At 40.8% G+C, this 23,922-nt stretch overlaps 1 protein-coding gene across 1 annotated transcript in view; it reads left to right on the forward strand.

Annotated features, from left to right (window-relative positions):
- Positions 1–23,922, forward strand: part of rint1 (RAD50 interactor 1) — a 34,103-nt gene continuing 10,181 nt past the window's right edge. Inside the window, exons 1-8 of the mRNA XM_068005018.1 lie at positions 1–192; positions 2,538–2,779; positions 10,802–10,975; positions 12,825–12,974; positions 14,052–14,208; positions 17,792–17,902; positions 18,781–19,006; positions 19,354–19,491. Of these exons, the coding sequence (XP_067861119.1) occupies positions 28–192; positions 2,538–2,779; positions 10,802–10,975; positions 12,825–12,974; positions 14,052–14,208; positions 17,792–17,902; positions 18,781–19,006; positions 19,354–19,491 (1,363 nt within the window). The 5' untranslated portion in view covers positions 1–27. The remainder of the gene's footprint in view (positions 193–2,537; positions 2,780–10,801; positions 10,976–12,824; positions 12,975–14,051; positions 14,209–17,791; positions 17,903–18,780; positions 19,007–19,353; positions 19,492–23,922) is intronic.

Consider the following 23,922-nt stretch of genomic DNA (forward strand, 5'->3'; position numbering starts at 1 on the left):
GATCTGGTGACGTGACATGAGATTGCAATGGCGGCGGAAAGGCAACCCATGGTGAATATGGACACTTGCGAGATAACGCAGTACGTGGCCGAGTTTGTAGAGAAAGAGTTCGGAAATGACCCGAAATCCTTAAAGAAGCTTCCCAAAATGACAGAGGAGCTGGCGCTGTACAAAAGAAACCTGGAGGAGCAGGTACGGCTCCCGGGCCTCAGGGCTAAGGAATTCATTCGGGTTTAGCAGCTTCTCACCCATCTCTCCTCAAAGCGAGTTCATAAAAATAAAACCCATGTGCACTGAATAAATAAAATCAGCGATTAGTAAAAAAAAACCGAAAGCACTGATAGGAGTCGCAGAAATAAGTTAGTTGTGAAATTTGAAAGGTGTTCACTTGTAAAACGTTTATTTTATGTATGTTGTCAAACTTAGTGCCATAACCGAAACGTTAGGAAACAACCTCGAACTGCTTTAAATGAGAGAAATTGCACAAATGGCTATAGGCATTTTGTCAACTGAGAACTCCGGTAGAAAGTTAACGGGGTTGTATCACCCGGTTAAAAAAATGATTGTTTTGAACAGAATGTCAATGTGTGATCGACTTTTCAGTGGGTTTTGCTTTATTTTACGGTTGGTGGAAGCTAGTGTCGGCATATCTGTGAAATATCACTTATTGTTGTGCGCCAACAATGTTTAAAATAAACAGAATATGACACTGATTACATTTTAATTATATCTTTCAATCTGGGCATTTCACCTTGGGACCATGTAGTGAGTCATTGGGATGATCTTGTGCTGTTGATCGAAGTTAAATAGAATAACCGTGTACGATTTTGGAATTCTAAAATAGAAATTGTTAAACTATCACTTATTTTCTCCCAGGTCATTGCAATTATTAGCTGACTGCAAGAAAGCGTTAGAGTAGCTTAGTGGTAATTTCTATTTTTAAAAATTTGTTGTCCAGATGTGGGTGATTCATTTGTTGCCTGTTCCCAGTTGTCTTGAGAAGATTTTTACAATGATGTAGTTGCTTGTTAAGCTACTTCAGAAGAACTTAAGAGTCAACCACATAGGGTGGGACTGGAATTACATGTAAACCAGACTAGGAGTGGGTTGTTTCTTTCCTTGACATCAAGTGAACCAAATGAGTGTTTACAACAATCTGGTAGTTCTTAATCATCATTTTCCTTGGTGCAAACCCACAAATGATCAGATTTATTGAATTCGTTTTTGGAACTTGACATGATTGGATTTTAATTTAGCTCTGGGTTGCTAGACCAGTACCACTATACAATAATACCTACTTGAAGGAACAAAGTCGTGATTTTGTAACCATCACTGGCCTGCTTGTTGTATAAATATTATCTGGCAAGTTCCTGATATATTAAACGCTAATAAAAATCAGTTATATTTACCATGAATTGTGATTTGGTACATCATGTATCTTAATTCATTTAGATCTCCTATTTGTTGGTGGCAGTGTGATTGCTAGAGGAATATTTGTTGTGTAGTTGAAATTTTCTGTAATGCAATGCTTGGTTTAAAAGAACAGAGCTTTTTTGAATTTAAACCTGATCTTGCTGTGTTACTCTTCTATGTGGACAGACAATTAATTGTCCAGTAAAAATCACAAGTCATGTGCTGAGCAGTGCATCTTTTAAGTGGTATAGAAGATCAGCATAAACAGGCTCCCAAGTGGGATTCTGCAAAACAAATTTTCTTTTTTTGCTGTGAATTCGGTATAACATTATGTACAGTTAGAGAGATAACACATTTTTCTCTCTCTACCCTTTTTTATGTCTTCCTACACTATCCTTAGCTAAGAGGGTAAACTCAAAGATAAACAAGAGCAGCCTGGGGTGACTGCCCTTACATTTTTGCCTCCCTGTGGAGAACTGTGTGCCCTGGCCCCCCTTCCTTCTGGGCATCTCTCCGCAACTGAACATGGGGATCTGGCTGCAGATCTTATCCTGCAACTATGTGATTCCCAGTGAGCTACACTGTTGAGCTGCTTGCTATCTAAAATTTATTTTCTGAAGTGCTGAAGAGCTCTTGGGTGCCTGTCCTGGATAGAGGAAGAACATAACTGGGATTTCCAAGTGATTTTTATTTTCAAAGGTATCTTGGGTTGTCTTGAACTTTACAATTATAACTTCTAGAGCACAAGCTAAAAAATACAAGAATTTGAAACATCAAATTTTGAAGATTTTCAACAAAAATGTTTAATACAATTTTAAGAATGCACACTGTGATGAAATGGTATACAGAACTTTCACAAGTAAATTTCTGCAGTTTACTATTTAAGAAGTTAACACTTATATGGTCAGTGGTTCTGTCCCAAATCGTTAAAACACTCTTAGTGGAATTTGTTCATGTGCATTGTGAATCCGTGAGAAAATCCCGCCTCTGATCTTAGCCTAAAACTAAAAAATTTGGGGATCATACACATTTGAAGTAAACATTTCTAAAGCACACAATATTACAAATTTGTTTATTATTATGAACCTTTTCTTGTTTAAAGTTTTGTGTTGAAATTAACACAGGTTCTTACTGTCTCATCTGAAGTACCAAAGAAAATTGAAAATGCATTCAAGAATGCTGAAAACTCCAAAATGTTACTAAGTGACTTGCTTGAGAAAGAGACAACCTTAGCCAAATCGATCAGTAGTCATCTAGTAACAGCCCAGCCATGGATGGAGGAGCTGAAGGTGTTGATTGGTCAGATTGAGGAAATTGAGCGGCACCTCTGGTACTTGAAATGGATTTCACAAATAGAGGAGTTAAGGTAAACACGTCTGTTTCTGCAATGATGCCTGGTTCATCATAAAAGGGTGCAAAAGGTTCCTTTACCTTAGGTTTAAAAGAAATTACATTTATGAAGTTGTATCAGTCACTAAAGGATTACTGGCATACATGTAAGGAGGAGATTTCAGGGATGATGCATGAGTAGGCCTATGTGATGCTGCTACTCCAGGGGAGATGGTCAATTTGCCTAACCTTTCAGGTTGACAGAAGACTGGTTGTGTCTATATCATTTCCAAGTTTTGAAAAATCATTAACTTCAATATTTAGTTCAGTTCATTTCTTAGGGAGTTATTTTAAGCTTTGTCTTTGCTTGATCAAGTTATGAAGCCAAATTTTTATCCTCCCATCACAATTCATAGAAGTATATTCTTGAGCTGAAGTGGTCTGTTTTGTTAATTATTTTCTCATGGCACTTTTGAATTAATAATCCAGCAAAATTAAACTTTGAGTCTGTAGAATTTTCTTATTCTATTCCAATAGTTGTATTTAGAATTTATTCCTCACTTCTAATCTTATTACTAGGAATTAGTGTTTGTTGTCTAGCCAGGATACAGCAGCTCCAAAATTGCATGATATCCATTTGAAAGTAATGGAGACTTCTGGTCTAGCATTATTCCTCTTTGTAAGTTTTACTTGCTATATTTTGTCTGCAGTTTTCAGCAGAATATAAAGTACATAGCATAAATTAGAAGATATAGAAATGATAATATCTAAATTCTTAATTGACATATTTAGTTGTTACTCCCATCTCTCCATATCCCCCCAAAACAACATGGCAGAATCTACAGGTCTGTCTAAGAAATTGGTGGAGCCTTTAGTTGATGCTGGTCAGATCAAGAGTCAAAATGATCAAACAAATGGGTATGAATGCGGTCTGAAGGTCACAATAAGCATGTAATTTAATGTATTTCTTATCAAAGGTATACAAGATGATGTAACGGTGAGAGAATATTGTATTTATTGGGTTTTGGTGTTCTTACCAGGCAATTAAAGTGTACTGGCTTGAAAAACTATTGTGAATATCAAGGTGAGTTTTAAACATCAATCAAATTTCTGGTTTTCACACAGCTTTGCGCTGTATGACTTATTTTGTGTTTGAGGTGCAGCTTGCTATGGACCTTGCCAGTAGCATTTTATGTGCCAGCTATTGGACTTCTTATTAGCCAGTCTCAACTTGGCTCAGTTGTTGGCGATGTTGGTTAAGGGTGGACTTTTGTCCAGGACATGAGCAGATGTCCCTGCTCTTCTCCTTAAGAGCATAAGAGATAGGAGCAGGAGTAGGCTATTCGGCCCCTCTAGCCTGCTCCGCCATTTAATGAGATCATGGCTGATCTGATTTTTACCTCAACTCCACTTTCCTGCCCGTTTCCCATATCGTTTGACTCCCTTGCTGATCAAAAATTTGTCTAACTCAGACTTGAATGTATTCAATGACTCAGCCTCCACAGCTTTTTGGGGTAAAGAATTCCAAAGATTCACGACCCTCTGGGAGAAGAAATTCCTCCTCATTTCCATCGTAAATAGGCGACCCCTTATTCTGAGACCATGCCCCCTAGTTTTAGATTCCCCCATGAGGGGTAACATCCTCTCAGCATCTACCCTATCGAGTCCCCTCAGAATCTTGCATGTTTCAATAAGATCTCCTCTCATTCTTCTAAACTTCAATGAGTATAGACCCAACCTGTTCAATCTTTCCTCATAAGACAACCCTTCCATACCCAGAATCAACCTGGTGAACCTTTTATGAACTGCCTCCAATGCAAGTCTGTCCTTCCTTAAATAAGGGCACCAGAACTGTACGCAGTACTACAGGTGTGGTCTCACCAGCACCCTGTACAGTTGTAGCATGACTTCCCTGCTTTTATCCTCCATCCCTCTAGAAATAAAGGCCAATATTACATTTGCCTTCCGGATTACTTGCTGCACCTGTATGTTGACTTTTTGTGTTTCATGTACGAGGATACCCAGGTCCCTCTGTACCGTAGTATTTCTCCATTCAAATACATTTTTTTTTCCTCCCGAAGTGGATGACTTCATATTTTCCCACATAGTCTATAGTTACCTGCTTTCTGTCTCACTCCCTTCTTGAATAGGGGTGTTACGTTTGCAGTTTTCCAATCCGCTGGGACCTTTCCAGAATCTAGTGAATTCTGGAAGATTGCAACCAATGCATCCACTATCTCTGTAGCCACTTCCTTTAAGACCCTTGGATGCAAGCCATCAGGTCCAGGGGACTTGTCAGCTTTTAGACCCATTAGTTTACCTAGTACTTGTTCTCTAGTGATAGTGATTGTTTTTAGTTCCTCCCTCCCCTTTGCCCCTTGATTTTCTACTATTGTTGGTATGTTGCTAGTGTCTTGTACTGTGAAGACAGATACAAAATATCTGTTCAATTCCTCTGCCATTTCCTTGTTTACCAATATTATTTCCCCAGTCTCATCCTCTTAGGGACCAATGTTTACTTTAGCTACCCTCTTCCTTTTTATATACTTGTAGAAGCTTTTACTGTCAGTTTTTATATTTCTTGCTAGTTTACTCTCATAATTTATTTTCTCCCTCTTTATTGTTCTTTCAGTCATCCTTTGCTGGTTTTTAAAGTTTTCCCAAACTTCGGGCTTACCAGTAATCTTTGCCACGTTGTATGCTTTTTCTTTTAACCTGTTACCATCCTATACTTCCTTAGTTAGCCATGGTTGGTTTACCCTTTTTGTGGAGTCTTTCCTCCTCACAGGGATATATTTTTGTTGTGAGTCATAAAATATCTTTTTAAAATGTTTGCCACTGCTTATCCACCTTCATACCATCTAATCTGTTTACCCAGTCCATTTTAGCCAATTCCGCCCTCATTCCTTTATAATTGCCCTTCTTTAAGTTTAATACAGTAGTTTCAGACCCAAGATCCTCGCTCTCAAACATAGGAACAGGAGTTGGCCATTCAGCCCCTCGAGCCCTCTCTGCCATTTGATAAGATCATGGCTGATCTGTGATCTAACTCCAGAGACCTGCCTTGAGCCCATATCCCTTAATACCTTTGGTTGGCAAAAAGCTGTCTTTCTCAGATTTAAAATTAGCAATTGAGCTAGCATCAATTGCCATTTGCAGAAGAGAGTTCGACCCTTTGTGTGTAGAAGTGTTTTCTAATCTCACTCCTGAAAGGTCTGGCTCTGATTTTTAGACTGTGCCCCCTTGTCCTAGAATCCCCAACCAGCGGAAATAGTTTCTCTCTATCCACCTTATCTGTTCCCCTTAATATCTTATAAACTTTGATCAAATCACCCCTTAACCTTCTAAACTCTAGAGAATACAACCCCAATTTGTGTAATCTCTCCTCGTAACTTAACCCTTGAAATCCGGGTATCATTCTAGTAAACCTAGGCTGCACTCCCTCCAAGGCCAATATGTCCTTCCGAAGGTGCGGTGCCCAGAACTGCTCACTGTACTCCAGGTGCGGTCTAACCAGGGTTTTGTACAGTTGCAGCATAACTTCTGCCCCCTTGTACTCTAGTCCTCTAGATATAAAGGCCAGCATTCCATTAGCCTTATTGATTATTTTCTGCACCTGTTCATGACACTTCAATGATCTATGTACCTGAACCCCTAAGTCCTTTTGGACATCCACTGTTTTTAACTTTTTTCCATTTAGAAAGTACCCTGTTCTATCCTTTTTTGATCCAAAGTGGATGACCTCACATTTGCCTACATTGAATTCCATTTGCCACAGTTTTGCCCATTCACCTAATCTATCAACATCGCTTTGTAATTTTATGTTTTCATCTACACTGCTTACAATGCCACCAATCTGTGTGTCATTGGCAAACTTAAATATGAGACTTTCTATGCCTTCATCTAAGTTGCTAATAAATATTGTGAATATTTGAGGCCCCAAGGCAGATCCCTGCGGGACTCCACTAGTCACATCCTGCCAATGTGAGTACCTACCCATTATCCCTACTCTGTCGCCTTTCGCTCAGCCAACTTCCTAACCAAGTCCGTACTTTTCCCTCGATTCCATGGGCTTCTATCTTAGCTAACAGTCTCTTATGTGGGACCTTATCAAATGCCTTCTGGAAGTCCATATAAATAACATCCATTGACATTCCCCTGTCCACTACTTTAGTCACCTCTTCAAAAAATTCCATCAGGTTTGTCAGGCACGACCTACTTTTCACAAATCCATGCTGGCTGTGTCTGATTAACTGAAAATTTTCGAGGTGTTCAGTCACCCTATCCTTAATTATAGACTCCAACATTTTCCCCACAACAGATGTTAGGCTAACTGGTCTATAATTCCCTGGTTTCCCTCTCTCTCCTTTCTTAAAAAGCGGAGTGACATGTGCAATTTTCCAATCTGGAGGGACAGTTCCTGAATCTAGAGAACTTTGAAAGATTATAGTTAGTGCATCTGCAATGTGCTCACCTACTTCCTTTAAAACCCTGGGATGGAAACCATGTGGTCCTGGGGATTTGTTACTCTTTAGTGCTATTATTTTCTTCATTACTGTTGTTTTACTTATGTTAATTTTATTGAATCCCTGTCCCTGATTCAATATTAGTTTTCTTGGGATTTTCGGCTAGCTATCCTCTTTTTCTACTGTAAATACTGACGCAAAGTAATTATTCAACATATCCGCCATTTCCCCATTGTCAACGACAATATCCCCACTTTCAGTTTTTAAGGGGCCAACACTGCTCCTGACCATCCTCTTTTTCCAATATAACTATAAAAGTTTTTCATATTGGTTTTGATATCCCTTGCAAGTTTCTTTTCATACTCTCTTTTTGTAGCTCTTACTATCTGTTTTGTGACCCTTTGTTGATCTTTGTATCTTTCCCATTCGCCAGGATCTGCGCCATTTTTTGCCTTTTTGTATGCCCTTTCCTTATGTCTTATACTGTCCCTTACCTCTTTAGTTATCCATGGCTGTTTTTTTGGCAAGTAGAGTTCTTGCCCCTCAGGGGTATAAACCGGTTCTGTATCACGTTAAATGTTTCTTTAAACATTTCCCACTGATCATCAGTCGTTTTACCCTTGAACAGATTTGCCCACTTTACTGTGGATAGTCTCTGTCCCATCCCATTGAAGTCAGCCTTACCCAAGTCTAGAATCTTAGCAGCTGATTCACTTTTTTCCCTTTCAAACACTACCTTGAACTCGATCATATTATGATCACTATTGGATAGATGTTCACGAACAGTTAAGCTGTCAACTAAATCTGGTTCATTACTCATCACTAAATCTAGTATGGCTTGCCCCCTTGTTGCCTCTAGGACATGCTGCTGTCGAAAACTATCCTGGACACACTCAAGAAATTCACTACCTTTCTGACAGTTGCTAGTCTGCTTTTCCCAATCTATGTGAAGGTTAAAGTCCCCCATTAAGACCACTATGCCTTTCTTACACGCTTGTCTAATCTCTGCATTTATACAATCTCGCACTTCGGAGCTGCTGCCAGGGGTCCTATACACAACTCCCACTATTGTCTTTGATCTGGATGTGAAATCCTATCATGTTATGATCACTGCTTCCCAAGGGATCCTTTACTTTGAGATCATTAATTAATCCTGTTTCGTTACCCATTACCAGATCCAAAATGGCCTGTACCCTGGTTGGTTCCCCGATGTATTGGTCTAAGAAACAGTCCCTAATACACTCTGTCAACTCCTCCTCAGGGCTATTTTTGCCAATTTGATTTGTCCAATCTATGTGAAAGTTAAAATCGCCCATGATTATTGCACCCCACTATTTAAAAAAGGAGGGAGAGAAAACACAGGGAATTACAGACCAGTTAGCCTAACATCAGTAGTGGGGAAAATGCTAGAGTCTATTATAAAAGATGTGATAACAGAACACTTGGAGGGCATTAATGGGATTGGACAAAGTCAGCATGGGTTTATGAAAGGGAAATCATGCTTAACAAATCTACCAGAGTTTTTTGAGGATGTAACTAGTAGAATAGTTAGGGGAGAACCAGTGGATGTGGTGTATTTGGATTTTCAGAAGGCTTTTAATAAGGTCCCACACAAGAGGTTAGTGTGCAAAATTAAAGCACATGGGATTGAGGGGAATATACTGGCATGGATTGAGAATTGGTTGACAGACAGGAAACAGAGAGTAGGAATAAACGGGTCTTTTTCCTGATGGCAGGCAGTGACTAGTGGGGTACCGCAGGGATCAGTGCTTGGGCCCCAGCTATTCACAATATATATCAATGATTTGGATGAGGGAACTAGATGTAACATTTCCAAGTTTGCAGACGACACAAAGCTGGGGTGTAATGTGAGCTGTGAGGAGGATGCAAAGAGGCTCCGATGTGATTTAGACAAGTTGGGTGAATGGGCAAGAACATGGCAGATGCAGTATAACGTGGATAAATATGAGGTTATCCATTTTGGTTGAAAAAACAGAAAGGCAGATTATCTGAATGGTGATAGATTGGGAAAAGGGGAGGTGCAACGAGACCTGGGTGTCCTTGTACACCAGTCGCTGAAAGCGAGCATTCAGGTGCAGCAAGCAGTTAGGAAGGCGAATGGTATGTTGGCGTTCATTGCAAGAGGATTTGAGTACAGGAGCAGTGATGTCTTACTGCAGTTATACAGGGCCTTGGTGAGACCACATCTGGAGTATTGTGTGCAGTTTTGGTCTCCTTATCTGAGGAAGGATGTCCTTGCCATGGAGGGAGTGCAATGAAGGTTTACCAGACTGATTCCTGGGACGGCAGGACTGACGTATGTGGAGAGATTGGGTCGACTAGGCCTATATTCACTAGAGTTTAGAAGAATGAGAGGTGATCTCATCGAAACATATAACATTCTAACAGGACTAGACAGACTAGATGCAGGGAGGATGTTCCCGATAGCTGGGGAGTCCAGAACCAGGGGTCACAGTCTCAGGATATGGGGTATGCCATTTAGAACTGAGATGAGGAGAAATTTCTTCACTCAGAGGGTGGTGAACCTGTGGAATTCTCTACCACAGAAGGCAGTGGAGGCCAAGTCATTAGATGTATTCAAGAAGGAGATAGATATATTAATGCTAAAGGGATCAAGAGATAAGGAGAAAAAGAGGGAATAGCTAACTGAGTTAGACGATCAGCCATGATCATTTTGAATGGCAGAGCAGGCCCGAAGGGCCGATTGGCCTAGTCTTGCTCCTATTTTCTATGTTTCTATGTTACCTTTTTTACAAGCCCCCCTTATTTCCATATTTATATTTTGCCCTACAGTGTAGGTACTGTTATATAATGCCATGAGATCTTTAATATCCACCAGAATTAGCAGAGGGGGCCCTGGGTTAATGTCTCATACAAAAAATAGCATCTTCGACTTCGCCCACTCTTCTGATGCAGGACTTCAGCACATAATCTAGGCTGATATTCCAGTACATTACTAAAAGAGTGCTGCATTGTCAAAGGTGCCATCCTTTGGATAAGACATAACCACGGTCCTGTTAGCCTGTTCTGGTGTTTCAGGTAGATGTTAACACTCCCATGATATTACTTGAAGAAGACTGGGGACTTCTGCTGTTGTCCTGGTCAACATTCCCCTCCCGCCCCAACCAACCTCACCAAAAACAGCCTAAATGGTTATTCATCTCATTGCTGTTTGCAAAGATTATCTTGTGTTCAAAACTACATTTGCCATCGTATCAATTTTACAACAATTCTTTGATTTGAGATGTTTCTGAAAAGATCTAAAATGCTATATAAATACACTTTTTTTTTTAAATAGGAAGGTTATCCTTAGCTTGCCTCATTTAAATAGAGGCTCTTTAGCCTGCTTGACTATTTTGTTTAGCTACATGGTCTGTTTTTCACAAAATATAAAATGCCCCCCTGTTTTGAAAAGGAGTCACACCACCTAAAGCTGGGTGATGCCCACCATCACCCTTCACTGAAATCCTGGTGACAACGTAGGTATGGTTATCAAACTTATTAGGTGTAACCTCACTTTTTGTGTGTTTAACATGCAGTGATACTTTTATGATATTGTATTATCTCCCCAGTGATTGCATTCAGCAGCACCTCATGACAAATAGTGTATCAGATGCTGCCAGTACCCTGGTTTCCATGGCAGAACTAGATATAAAGCTTCAAGACTCATCTTGTACTCATCTGCTCAGTTTTGTCAGATCCACTGTCAAATTCTGGCACAAAATTCTCAAGGACAGACTAACCAAGTAAGTTTTAAAAAAAACTACAGTATCAGCTGCTAGAAAAAAGGGTTAGAATGTTATCAATGCTAGAACATTGTATGTAATAGAATAAAGGTTGACAAAAATGGAATTCTAGAGCAGAAAATATTCATTTTTTCTTTCAAATGTTAATTTGTATAAAAAAAGTCTTCTAATTATAATTAAGAACAGTTGTTATAATTCCCCACATGGAATGCTACATTTTTCTATAGACCATCAGTAGAAATCTTTCACACATAATGAAAGAAGGATGGCATGCCCTGGGCTGTATTGTGATCCTCTGAACAGCTGTTTATGGGAGAGCCTAGGGGAGGTCAGCTACCTATTTGTTTCTTTTGAGGCAAGAGAATCAGAGCATCTCAAAAGTAGGGAGAAAATAGTTATTTCCAAATGGAATACAAATAATAGCTTTTTTCCCAACAGAGAAAGAATAGGAATGAATTAAGCTCCTCCATCTTTGAATGAGATGTCAAACTGAGGCCTTGTCTGCCCTCTGAGATGGATGTAAAAGATCCCATGACACTATTTGAAGAAGAGCAGGGTAATTCCCCTGGTGTTCTGACCAACATTTATCCCTCAGCCAAAATTACTGAAACAGACTATCTGGTCATTTATCTTATTGCTGTTCGTGGGAACTTGCTGTGCGCAAATTGGCTGCTGTGTTTCCTTGCATTACAACAGTGACTACACTTTAAAAAGTACTTAATTGGCTGGAACGTGCTTTAGGACGTCCTGAGACTGTGAAAGACGTTCTATAAATGCAAATTCTATCTTTTTTCCTTTATTTTGTACATAAATGCTGCTGAAATCATAGACTGCAGGCAATGTCTGGATATCAGCCCTGTTTTATTTTCACCATCCTCTTGGCTGAGACCATTGTTTGTATTCTATGGCTTGTGACCTTCCACTGCATCTCTTTATGGTCTTAGTTGTAAACTCCCATTTGTTTACAACTTGCCTTTCCCAATGTGAGGTGGAGTTCCATTGACCCTATGGGAGGTGGAACTTATTCAGACTCCCTGCTGTCACAGAAAGTGCTTTATGTCAGCTATAGGGTTATAGTTGGTAATTGAGCATTTTCAGTGACATTGGGAGTATGAGTACACTACCTTCTAATGTCGGGAAAGAGCTAATCTGAGGCTGAAGAGGGTGGACACAGATCAAAAAGTAGCAACAGAGACCAATGACTCAGAGCAGCTGGGGCAGTTGAGGCTGAAGAAATTTGGAGGGACTATGCAGATGCCAGCATATAGAGGAAGACTGAGAAATGGGACAGTTATTGCACTGAAATTTCAAGAGATCAGAGAAGTGCTGCTCAGCAAAGAATAAAAAGATGGGAAGAGAGCTTGGGAACAGTAAAAAAAACTCAAGGATGAATGGGTAAAGAAAATTATCAAATAAAATCCAGACTACAACATAAAGAGATAAATAAGGTAATACATAAAATTAAAGTATTACGCTGGTGCAATACAAGGTGTTCTTTATTACTCTCCTTTCTTGCCAATGTTCTCCCCTTCCCTCCTGAGACCTTGATTCTTGCTTGAGTGTAGTTCCACAGGAGCCAAAAAAAACCTGGCCATTTTCACTTGACAGTAAATTTTGGAAGGCTATTTGACCGTAGAGAAGACTGGGGGAAAAATCACTGCTATGCTGGATTCTGTCTTCAACTAACATATACACGTCCAGCAGAGATTGCTGGATAAATTAGGAGTGGGAAGCCTGGTTGATTTTCCCCCTACCTATCTGAGAGCCTTTTGAAGTTCTGTCAATGTATATAATTTCTAAGAGTGAATTCAGTTTCTAAAAATGCATATTAAACATTTCTTCTGCGTAGTGATTTTGAAGATGTCTTAAAGCAGCTGCATTGGCCTTTGATTGGACCACCACAGTCCCAGACTCCTGCTCTGGCATCAGCTGCAAATTCAACAGAGCTCAACAACAACTTGGAAACACTTTTCACTCAGCTTCTCAAGTTACAGACATCGTATCCTTTTCCAATTGGCATCAGTAAAGTTATACTACTTCTAGCATGTGGATTTACCTCAATAAAAATTGCTGGAGAAATATAAGATGAGATCTACTACACTGCCAACTTGAAGACTTCTGATTTTAGTTCCAGAGTTGCCTCAGTTGGGTGAGGTATGTCAGTTCTCAGACATGTCCCCAGGAGGTTTATGACCTTGGGGGAGGGGCGCTGTTGTGAGATTTATCTCGAGTGAGTTTTGCTTCCTTTCCACATAATACTGACTAGTAGCTACTCATCCTCCTCCGTCCGGAGGAGGATGAGTAGCTACTAGTAAGATGCTAGGGGATGAAGAAAATCTATCTTGGGATGGAGGTGGGAATGAGAGAAAAGAAAGAACGTTCAACATTGAGAATGCTGATTACAATTGCAGTGCAAAGCATGGCATAAATGTAGTTTAAAAAAGATTTTAAAATGATAACGCATATTATAGATCTAATTTGCCAATCTCCTTATAGTTTGAATTTTAATCGGGGTAGCCATTTTGACTTGGGCCAGGCAAGAAGCATTTGGTTAGTTTGATTTTACTTTGTGTGTTCTGGAGGTATCACTTTTCTGTTGTAATAACTACTTTTAACCAGGAGATGGTGATAAATATTTGTTGAAGAACTGGAATTGGATTTGTTGGTAATAAAGTCAACTATGGTTTGCATAAAATTCCTTGCTGACCATAAAGCTGTCAGCTGGCAGGTTCTGTAGCTTCAGGGCTTTGGGTTTTTTGGTTGCCTTTTTTATTTTTCAGTTTTAAATATAGTTTCCAAGGTAGGAAAAGTTTGGGGTTTTTTTGGTTTTGTTAAGCTCTGTTTGTGTTTTGTCCACTTGGATTGTGTTGTCATTTATTATTGTTTGACATAATCTTTGTCCAAGTAGCAATCTTGTTAGTAATTAGGTTAATTGTTACTGGTAAAATACTTCTTGAATATTTCATTTTTTGGGAGTACTTGGTGCCTTCCACATACTACTTACGTTGGGATAAGAGGAGTATTTTTTTAATTCTCTGAGACTCAGATCAAATTTACCCTTAACTTATTGATGCAGAGATGAACTAATAACTATACAAAAACAGTTACCGGAGAAGTATGATGTTCCTCCTTCCTTGCCCATTGCAATTCCCATACAGCTCTTGCTACTACCACTACAGAAGAGATTCAAATACCACTTTTCTGGGAACAGACAAACCAACATGCTAAACAAGGTTTGGCATTTTGATGAAACATGTATTTAAGATTGTGGGAATTGCCTTGTTTGGTAGAATAATGCACCAAACCCTTCCATAGCTGGAAACGCCTAACTTACATTTACTATCCCAGATTACATTTCATGAGGGTTTTCAGTGAAATTTTTAAAGACTTAGATAGGAACAGTCTAGGTTTTTACAACATTTTTGTTTATTATTAACCTGACAGTAGTTGTGTACAATTAAATCCTGTAAGTTTGACTAATGGAGACTCTGTCAAATAAATTTGTCTTCTATTACATGGTTTGTATAGATTTCTGGTCTCTTCTGTATCAGTCCTTTTTTTAAAAAAAAATCAGTGTGTTTAGTCGGAGGGTGGAATACTTTAATGGAACTTCACCCAACAGCTATCTTCCTGAGACTGTTCTACTTGCACGACTCTCCGTACTTCCAGATTATATTGTAGAGGGATCCAAATTTCAATATACCACAGCTTTGTGACCTGCCAGATTAAACTTTTTGGAGATTTCCTTCGTGCACCAGTTTAAAGGAATTGCAGAAGAAAATCAAACCAGAAGTTATTTTTATAATAGGGCAAAAAACATTTTTGTCTATCAATTACTGCTGCTATTTGTATAAATCTGAGTATAAAAGTATTTCCTATAGGATAAAAATTTGTTACTGAATAGAAATAGAATGCAATATGTGGGGAAATGTGAGGTTATTCACTTTGGTAGGAAAAACTTAATATTTTTTAAATGGTGAGAAACTATTAAATGTTGGTGTTCAGGGGGATTTAGGTGCCCTTGTACACAAAACACAAAGTTAATATGCAAGTATAGTAAGAAATTAGGAAGGCAAATGGTATTTTGGCCTTTATTGCAAGGGGGTTGGAGTACAAGAGTAAGGACGTCTTGCTGCAATTGTACAGGGCTTTGGTGAGACCAAACCTGGAGTACTGTGTACAGTTTTGGTCTCCTTACCTAAGGAAGGATATACTTGCCTTACAGGCAGTGCATTGAAGGTTCACTGGATTGATTCCTGGCATGAGAGGGTTGTCCAATGAGGAAAGATTGAGTAGATTGGGCCTATACTTTCTGGAGTTTAGAAGAATGAGAGGTGATCGCATTGAAACATATAAGATTCCAAGAGGGCTTGATAGGATAGATGCTGAGAGAATCTTTCTCCTGGCTGGAGAGTCTAGAACTAGGGTGTACAATCTCAGGATAAGGGGTCGGCCATTTAGGACTGAGATGAGGAGGAATTTCTTCACTCAGAGGGTTGTGAATCTTTGGAATTCTCTACCCCAGAGGACTGTGGCTGCTCAGTCTTTGAGCATATTCAAGGCTAAGATAGATAGATTTTTGGACTCTTAAAGGAATCAAGAGATATGGGGATCGGGTGGGAAAGTGGAGTTGAGGTCAAAGATCAGCCATGATCTTATTGAATGGCAGAGCAGGCTCAAGGGGCTGTATGGCCTACTCCTGCTCCTATTTCTTATGTTCTTATGTAGTCGGAAGAAATGCAATGAATATTCGTAGTTAGAAAGTTTTTACAGAAAAAATAAATTTTACACTTTTAATATTGGAAGCAATTTTTGCTTTGTGCAGAAACTAGACTTAAAATCTTGCCATACTGACCTTTTAGGATATATAATATGTACATACACACACACACAAAACTAGAAATCAAATGCATTTTTTGGTGAATTGGCTATTGATTGATGTTGAGAGGGGGCGGGGGTTTGTCTCCCTAAGTGTTTAGAAATATTTTCTACAAAATTAGTTCTCCTGCAATTGAATCAGAGCCACTGGAAAATCATGGCAAAACTAAAAAGGATTTCACTCCTTTCTTGTAGAGATTTGAGGTGTATTGTGAATATGTGTAGATATTTTTAGTTGCTAAATCTAATTATTAAGTTATTTTAATACCATTTTAATTTTCCAGTGGCCCCATTCATGGCAGAGAGTGCATAAATGGGCACAATATTGCTCAAATTTCCTCCTTGTGCATAACACCCTCTTATTTAAGATTGTTTATTGAAGTTTACAGCACAGAAGAAGGCCATTTGTCCCATAATGCAATGATTTCTGTCACAACTATTCTATGTGGCAAAGCAGTCCATGTTGCAATAATCCTCTGCATAAAGAAATGTCTCGTAATCTTTTTCCTCACTGTCTTAGTGACATTCCCTATTCACTCTATTAAACCCCCTTCATCATTTTTAAAAATTTAATTAAATCTCCTCTTTGCCTTCTGTGCTTCAGTGGAAATGGCTCCAGTATCTCACATCGTTCCTCATGTGGATTCTGGAAAAGAAAATGCAGCCGTGATGTTCCAGTGGCCTGGTCATTAATTCTCACGAATTTTCATACATGTTTCATTAAAAAAAAAGTTCTACGTGAGCGTTCATGTATATTTGCATTTTAAAGTTATGGATTATCACTTTTGAAAAAAGCTAAACATGTCACCTCTCAGTAGGATTCATCTTGGTAAACAAGGTAGATGTAGAATTTTCATCTTAACCTCTACTGTGAACTGACTGTTGCTTAGCGTTATTTAAATGTGAGGAGTTCTGTTAATCTTATTTTACAGTAAATTCATGGTTTCCAGCTTTATGCCAACCATTTTGGATTTTCAAATGTTAAGATGAAATTTTTTCAAATGCAAAAGTTTGTTAGCCTGCGCATTCCAAAAGCCAAGTTAAGTTTCACTATGTACTTGAACTATTTTAAATGTCAGTATATGCACTTTGGCAGGAAAAATCAGAGAGCAAGTTATTATCTTAATGGTGAGAAACTGGAAAGTACTGCAGTGCAAAGGGATCTGCGGGTCCTAGTGCAAGAAAATCAAAAAGTTAGTATGCAGGTGCAGCTGGTGATCAAGAAGGCCAACAGAATGTTGGCTTTTATTGCTAGGGGGATAGAATATAAAAACAGGGAGGTATTGCTGCAGTTATATAAGGTATTGGTGAGACCGCACCTGGAATATTGCATACAGTTTTGGTGCCCATACTTAAGAAAAGACATACTTGCTCTCGAGGCAGTTCAAAGAAGGTTCACTCGGTTAATCCCGGGGATGAGGGGGCGGACATATGAGGAGAGGTTGAGTAGATTGGGACTCTACTCATTGGAGTTCAGAAGAATGAGAGGCGATCTTATTGAAACATATAAGATTGTGAAGGGGCTTGATCGGGCGGTAAGGATGTTCCCAAGGATGAGTGAAACTAGAACTAGGGGGCATAATCTTAGAATAAGGGGCTGCTCTTTCAAAACTGAGATGAGGAGAAACTTCTTCACTCAGAGGGTGGTAGGTCTGTGGAATTTGCTGCCCCAGGAAGCTGTGGAAGCTACATCATTAAATAAATCTAAAACAGAAATAGACAGTTTCCTAGAAGTAAAGGGAATTAGGGTTTACGGGGAGCGGGCAGGAAATTGGACATGAATTTAGATTTGAGGTTAGGATCAGATCAGCCATGATCTTACTGAATGGCGGAGCAGGCTCGAGGGGCTGATTGGCCTACTCCTGCTCCTATTTCTTATGCTCTTATGTTCTTATATTGTTGGAGCTAGTAGCAAATATGTTCATTTTATTTTTATAGCCAGAGTGGTACCTGACACAGGTGCTGATGTGGATTGGAAACCATATCAAGTTTTTTGAAGAGAAAATTCAGCCCATCATAGATAAAACAGGCTCTTCTTTGGATGCTAGGGTAAGTTTCTATACAGTTTTATTCAAAAACGATGCTTTCTAAAGGAATTTATATAAAATAATAATCTATATTTTTATAAGGATACTGTCCTAATATGAAGTTGTTTTTAAATGTATATGAAAAAATCATTAATTTATTATTTTAGATGTGTTTCTTTGCTTTCGTGTTTCTTTGCTTCCATTTTTCTCAATTTTGTTAATAGACCATGAAAGACTAGGAGAGTCTTAAAACAAAAGTGACAAACTGCATTTAGTTGACATGGTTGGTTGAAAAGTTAAAATATTTTACTTTCAGATGTCAATTAAATAAGAATCTCTACCAACCTGTTTCTGATAGGTGAGGATATTTAAACCTGTGGTATTTTATTATCCCCTATTTTGCCACTGTTTTCCCCCTTCCTTTGGTTCTGCCCTCATCGCTGTCCTTGCCAAATGTGATGTGCAATTTCCACGAACAGGAAGATTAGAAACATTTTTTAAGAAATCACAGAGTTTGAAAACCTGCACAGATAATGATGCTTTACAGAACATTTTTATTTACCTGAACAAGTGGAAGACTTTGAACTGATTCTGATAAATGATTCGTTGAATAACAAGGTCAGCAATTATAGGTTTAAAATTAAGATGGGAAGTGATAGGACAGCTGAACTGCACATATTGCACCAGGGCTGCCTTTTCAGCGCGCACACACTACACTGCTGCATATTTTCTCTGCAGCTGCAAAAATTGTATTTTGTTATGATTTGTATCCAGAAATCAGGGTGTGCAATCCTAGAACATATCAGATCATACTGTACTCACAAAAGCTTATTATGAAACTTGACAGTGTTTAGTCTAAATTGTTCCAGTAACATGTTTCCACCTGCTCTTCTTGTTTAGCTGGAGTTCTCACGAGGTCTGGTAATGCTGGTTTTGGAGAAGATGTCTGCTGATATTCCCAGGCTCCTCTATGATGATAGCCTATTTTGCCACATGGTAGATGAAATGTTGTTGTTTGAGAAAGAGCTGCATAGTGCCCATGGCTATCCTAACAACCTCCCAAGCTGTATGCACATCCTTTCAGAAGAGACCTGCTTTCAGAAATGGTTGACAGTGGAAAGAAAATGTAAGCACAAATTGAGAGATCTAGTGAAAAATGTAGCCATTGCAGAATTTGGGTAATTCTCCTGGAATTCAGTTTTCCATAGGGCATCTAATATCAGTGAATCTGTTGCCCTTGCCGGTCCAGTGCAATTTCGTGTCTTATTGTTTTTATGTGTATATAGTTGATTCACTGTTGCAAAGTTATTTATCTTATTGGATAAATAATATTTTAGAAACTTGCTACATATGTAAAGTGATAAATTATATGAAGCAAAATAAATGCACATATAATTCTTGTGTTGAAAAGTCACAGGCACCCAATGCTGATTGATGAAGATATAAGTTATTGCATTTGTTCTTCGCTTTCAGTTGCTTTAGAAAAGATGGACTCTGTGTTATCTTCAGAAGCTGCATGGACATCCCAGTATAAGGACATCACTGATGTAGATGAGATGAAAGCCCCAGATTGTGCGGAAACATTCATGACACTTCTTCTAGTTATTACAGGTAAGGCAGACTGATGAAGTTTAATACTTATCTTGGTTGTGTCCCAAGTATATTGTAATGTATATTTGCAAGGCTGTTCTGTTGAGCTCTGTATCTGTTTCAGTAAAGTAGGTATTGACATAACTGTAGGCATGGAAGGAGAAAAGAACTTTCAGGCCCTCAAACCCATTGCTTTCACGGAAAATGTATAATTCACCCACCCTATCATGAACTTTGCTCAACTCATTTAATTTCTTGACTGCAACGTTTCTCCCAATCCAACAAAGATAATTGAGCAAAACTATAGAATATTTGTCTAACCGTATTCATCTTTGACTAGTTGCTTTTCCATTGCTAGCACCCTTCACTTTGGTGAATACCAAAAGAAAAAAACATACCAACAGAATACGCAGAACTCAATTTTGTCTCAAATATTTTATATTTTTTTAAATAATGCAATAAGTTCTGTATATTCCATTAAATCTTTTATTTTTAAAAATTTTATTCTCTGGATGTGTGCGATTCTGGCAAGGTCGCGTTTATTACCCATTCCTAGCTGCCCTGAGAAGGTTGTGGTGGAACTTCTCCTTGAACTTCTCCTTGAACTTCTGCAGGCCTATGGTGATGGTGAGCTCACAATGGTGTTAGGCAGGGAATTCCAGGGTTTTGACCCAGAAACAATGAAGGAACAGTGATAAATGACAGGATCGTGTGTGACTTGGAGGTGATAGTGTTTCCATGACGCTGCTGCTCTTGTTCTTTGTGGCAGAGATTGTGGGACTGAGAGCTGATGGCGGGGGTGTATATTGAGTTTGGTGGCACGGGCCTCGATCAAGCACACTGCTTTATCCTGGATGGTATTGAATTTTTTGAAAGTTATTGTGGCAGTACCCATCCGGGTGAGTGGCTGGTATTCCAACACCCTCCCGACTTGAGTCTTGTATGTGATGGAGCGGCATTGAGGGATCGGGAGGTGAGCCACTTGTTGCAGCATATCAGCTGCTGCCCTGCTGTTGCAGTCACAGTGTTGATATGACTAGTTCAGTTCAACTTCTGGTCAGTGGTGACACTCCAGATGTTGATGGTGGGGGGCTTGGCAATAGGGTGCCGTTGAAGGCCAGGGAAAGCTGTTTTTTTTATTTGTTCATGGGATGTGGGCGTCGCTGGCAAGGCCAGCATTTATTGCCCATCCCTAATTGCTCTTGAGAAGGTACTGCCTTTTCTTGCTGGAAATGATCATTGCCTGGCACATGTGTGGCTTGAATGTCATCTGCCATTTGTCAGCCCAAGCCTGGATGTTGTCCTGGTCCTTCTGTAGGCTGGGATTTTCATTATTGGAGGGGTTGTGAATGGAGCTGAGCATTGTAGAATTCTCTGCAAACAGCCACACTTCTAGCCTCATGACGGAGTGAAGGTCATTGATGAAGCAGCTGCTGATGGTTGGGTTAATGAAGCTATCCTGAGGAATTCTGGCAGCAATGTCCTAGGGTTCCAATGATTGGCTTCCAACAATCATGACTGTTTTCTTTTGTGTCAGGCACTGGAGGGTGACTGACTCCCAGTGATCTCAGTTTTTCAAGGGCTGCCTTGATGTTGTGATTTGTCCTTTTTTTTTTCTGGATAGGATATACCTGAGCAATTTTCCATGTTATAAGACCATATGACCATAAGAGATAGGAGCAGGAGTAGGCCATTCGGCCCCTCGAGCCTGCTCCGCCATTCAGTGAGATCATGGCTGATCTGATTTTTACCTCACCTCCACTTTCCCGCCTTTTCCCCATATCCTTTGACTCCCTTGCTGATCAAAAATTTGTCTAACTCAGCCTTAAATGTATTCAATGACTCAGCCTCCACAGCTTTTTGGGGTAAAGAATTCCAAAGATTCACGACCCTCTGGGAGAAGAAATTCCTCCTCATTTCCGTCTTAAATGGGCGACCTCTTATTCTGAGACTATGCCCCCTAGTTTTAGATTCCCCCATGAAGGGGTAACATCCTCTCAGCATCTACCCTATCGAGTCCCCTCAGAATCTTGTATGTTTCAATAAGATCTCCTCTCATTCTTCTAAACTCCAATGAGTATAGATCCAACCTAACTACCTTGCGGACCCCCTCAAACTTCCGGATGGGGGCCGGCGTAGCTGCAGTCATGACCTCCTCGGAGGGCGAACAGCATCACCAGCCTCGCCGGCCACGCCGTCCACCTCTGACACGTGGAGCTCCACAACACAGTGCTGTGACACATCCACCTGCACAGCAGGAGGGAGGGCAACCACAGAGAGAGATGCGTCGCAGAGGGCACTACCCTCGCCACAGGGTCCACAGACTGAGGCTCAGCTTCCTGGACCTCTCTGAGCAGCAGTGCACACGGAAGCTCAGAGTCACTCGACATGTAGTCGTGGACATCTGCAGCCTCCTTCATGCCGAGCTGCTCCCGGCTGGCCCAAGCACCATCTTCTTACCTGTCGCTGTCAAAGTCACCACTGCCCTCAACAACTTCTCCTCCGCATCCTTCCAGGGTGCCACCGGGGACATCGCCGGCGTCTCTCAGTCGTCTGCACAAAAGAGCCCTGCAAATACACCTACACCCACTCTGCAGTGACACACTGGAAAAGAGTGCTCCCACCGACGCGGACTCTCCATGGCTGCCCCTGCCACCAGGGTCTGCTCGTGCTCACGTGTGTGGTGACTCACCATGTGCAAGCCCAACTAAGTGAGGATGGGGACCCACCGAGGTGTATGGCTCAGGTGTGACGATGGACCCTCAGAGACCGGCAGGTCCTCTGAGGAGTCACCCTCCACGGTCACGGCATTCGCAGATGGCCCTGCAAGAGAACAGAAAGCAATATCAGGCATGTGGACAGATGTTGAGGTGCTGCAGATGCCAAGTGATGCTAAGATCATTCGCTATCATTAGTGCTGAGTGTTAGCTTTCTGTCACTGGCCGCTTGTGCAATCCCAGCCTCGGCATCCGCCCCGGACAGGCACTCCAGTCTGCGGCTGATGTCCAATGCCTGCTGCTCCGCGTCCATTAGGACCACCTGGTGTGGCGGGCCCCCCCTGGTCCGTGCTCTCTCCCGGGCGTTCTGGCATCTCTCCTCCTATCAAGGCAAAACACAGAGGCGTGATTGAGTGATGGTTGCATGGTGAGCCGCTGCATGCATTGGTGTGGGTGGGGTTGAGCGTGAGGGAGATGCATGGGAAGGTGCATGTGCAACATAGCCATGATATTGTATGAGGATTGGGTTGCGTGGTAGTGTTCGAATGGGAACGGGCGGTGAGTACCTGCAGGCAAGGTGAGAATGATAGTTGAATGGATGTGAGGAGTGATGCGAGAGCGTTGTGTTGGCAGTGCAGAAGGGGTTGTGTGGTGGTAAAGGTGATGTGGAAGACGGTGTGTTGAAGAATGCGTAAGTACACTCACTTTGCCTAACCTGGTTAGGTCAGTAAATCTCTTCCTGCACTGGACCCAGGTTCGTAGCACATTACCGCAGCTGGTGACCTCCTCGGCCACCTCCAGCCAGGCCTTCTTCGTGGTGGAGGGAGGGCACTTCCTCCCATCAGACGGGAAAAATATTTCCCTCCTCCTCCTCACCCCATCCAGCAGCAGCTGGAGTGAGGAGTCTGAAAATCTTGGGGCAGCCTTCCCTCTGGTGTGCTCCATGGTTTAGCATTAGTTGTTTGCTGCAGGAGGAGCATTGGTGGACTGCTCCTTTAAATAGGGCTCCTCCAGCTGACAGACCTTACTGCGCATGCGCAGACTGCCCGCCGCGCAGCTTACCAGCGGGAAACCCGGAAGCAAAGGTAAGTGGCTCCAATTAGCCTGTAATTGCGTGCGGAGCACACTGATTTCACCAGGCGCATTACCCACGCGCCCATTCGATCCCCCACTGAGAACCCGCCGCCCTGCTAATATCGAGCCCTTTGTGTCCTCATCGCAACTTGCTTTTCCACCTGCCTTTGTATCATCAGCAAATTTGGCCACAAAACACTCTGTTCCTTCATCCAAGTCATTGATATATATTGTAAATAGTTGAGGCCCCAGCACTGATCCCTGCGGCACCCCACTAGTTACAGATTGCCATTTTGAAAATGACCCCTTTATCCCGACTCTTTGTTTTCTGTTAGTTAGCCAATCCTCTGTCCATGCCAGTACATTACCTCCAACACCTTGAGCTCTTATCTTGTGCAGTAATCTTTTATGTGGCACCTTATCGAATGCCTTTTGGAAATCCAAATATACTGCATCCATTGGTTCCCCTTTATCCACCCTGCCCTTTACTTCCTCGAAGAACTCTAATAAATTTGTCAGACACGATTTTCCCTTCATAAAACCATGTTGACTCTCCTTGATTATATTATGATTCTCCAAATGTCCTGCTACTACTTCCTTAATAATGGATTCTAGCATTTTCCCAGTGACAGATGTTAGGCTAACTGGTCTATAGTTAGTT

Source organism: Heptranchias perlo, chromosome 24, assembly GCF_035084215.1.
Source record: "Heptranchias perlo isolate sHepPer1 chromosome 24, sHepPer1.hap1, whole genome shotgun sequence".
Classification (NCBI taxonomy): Eukaryota; Metazoa; Chordata; class Chondrichthyes; order Hexanchiformes; family Hexanchidae; genus Heptranchias; species Heptranchias perlo.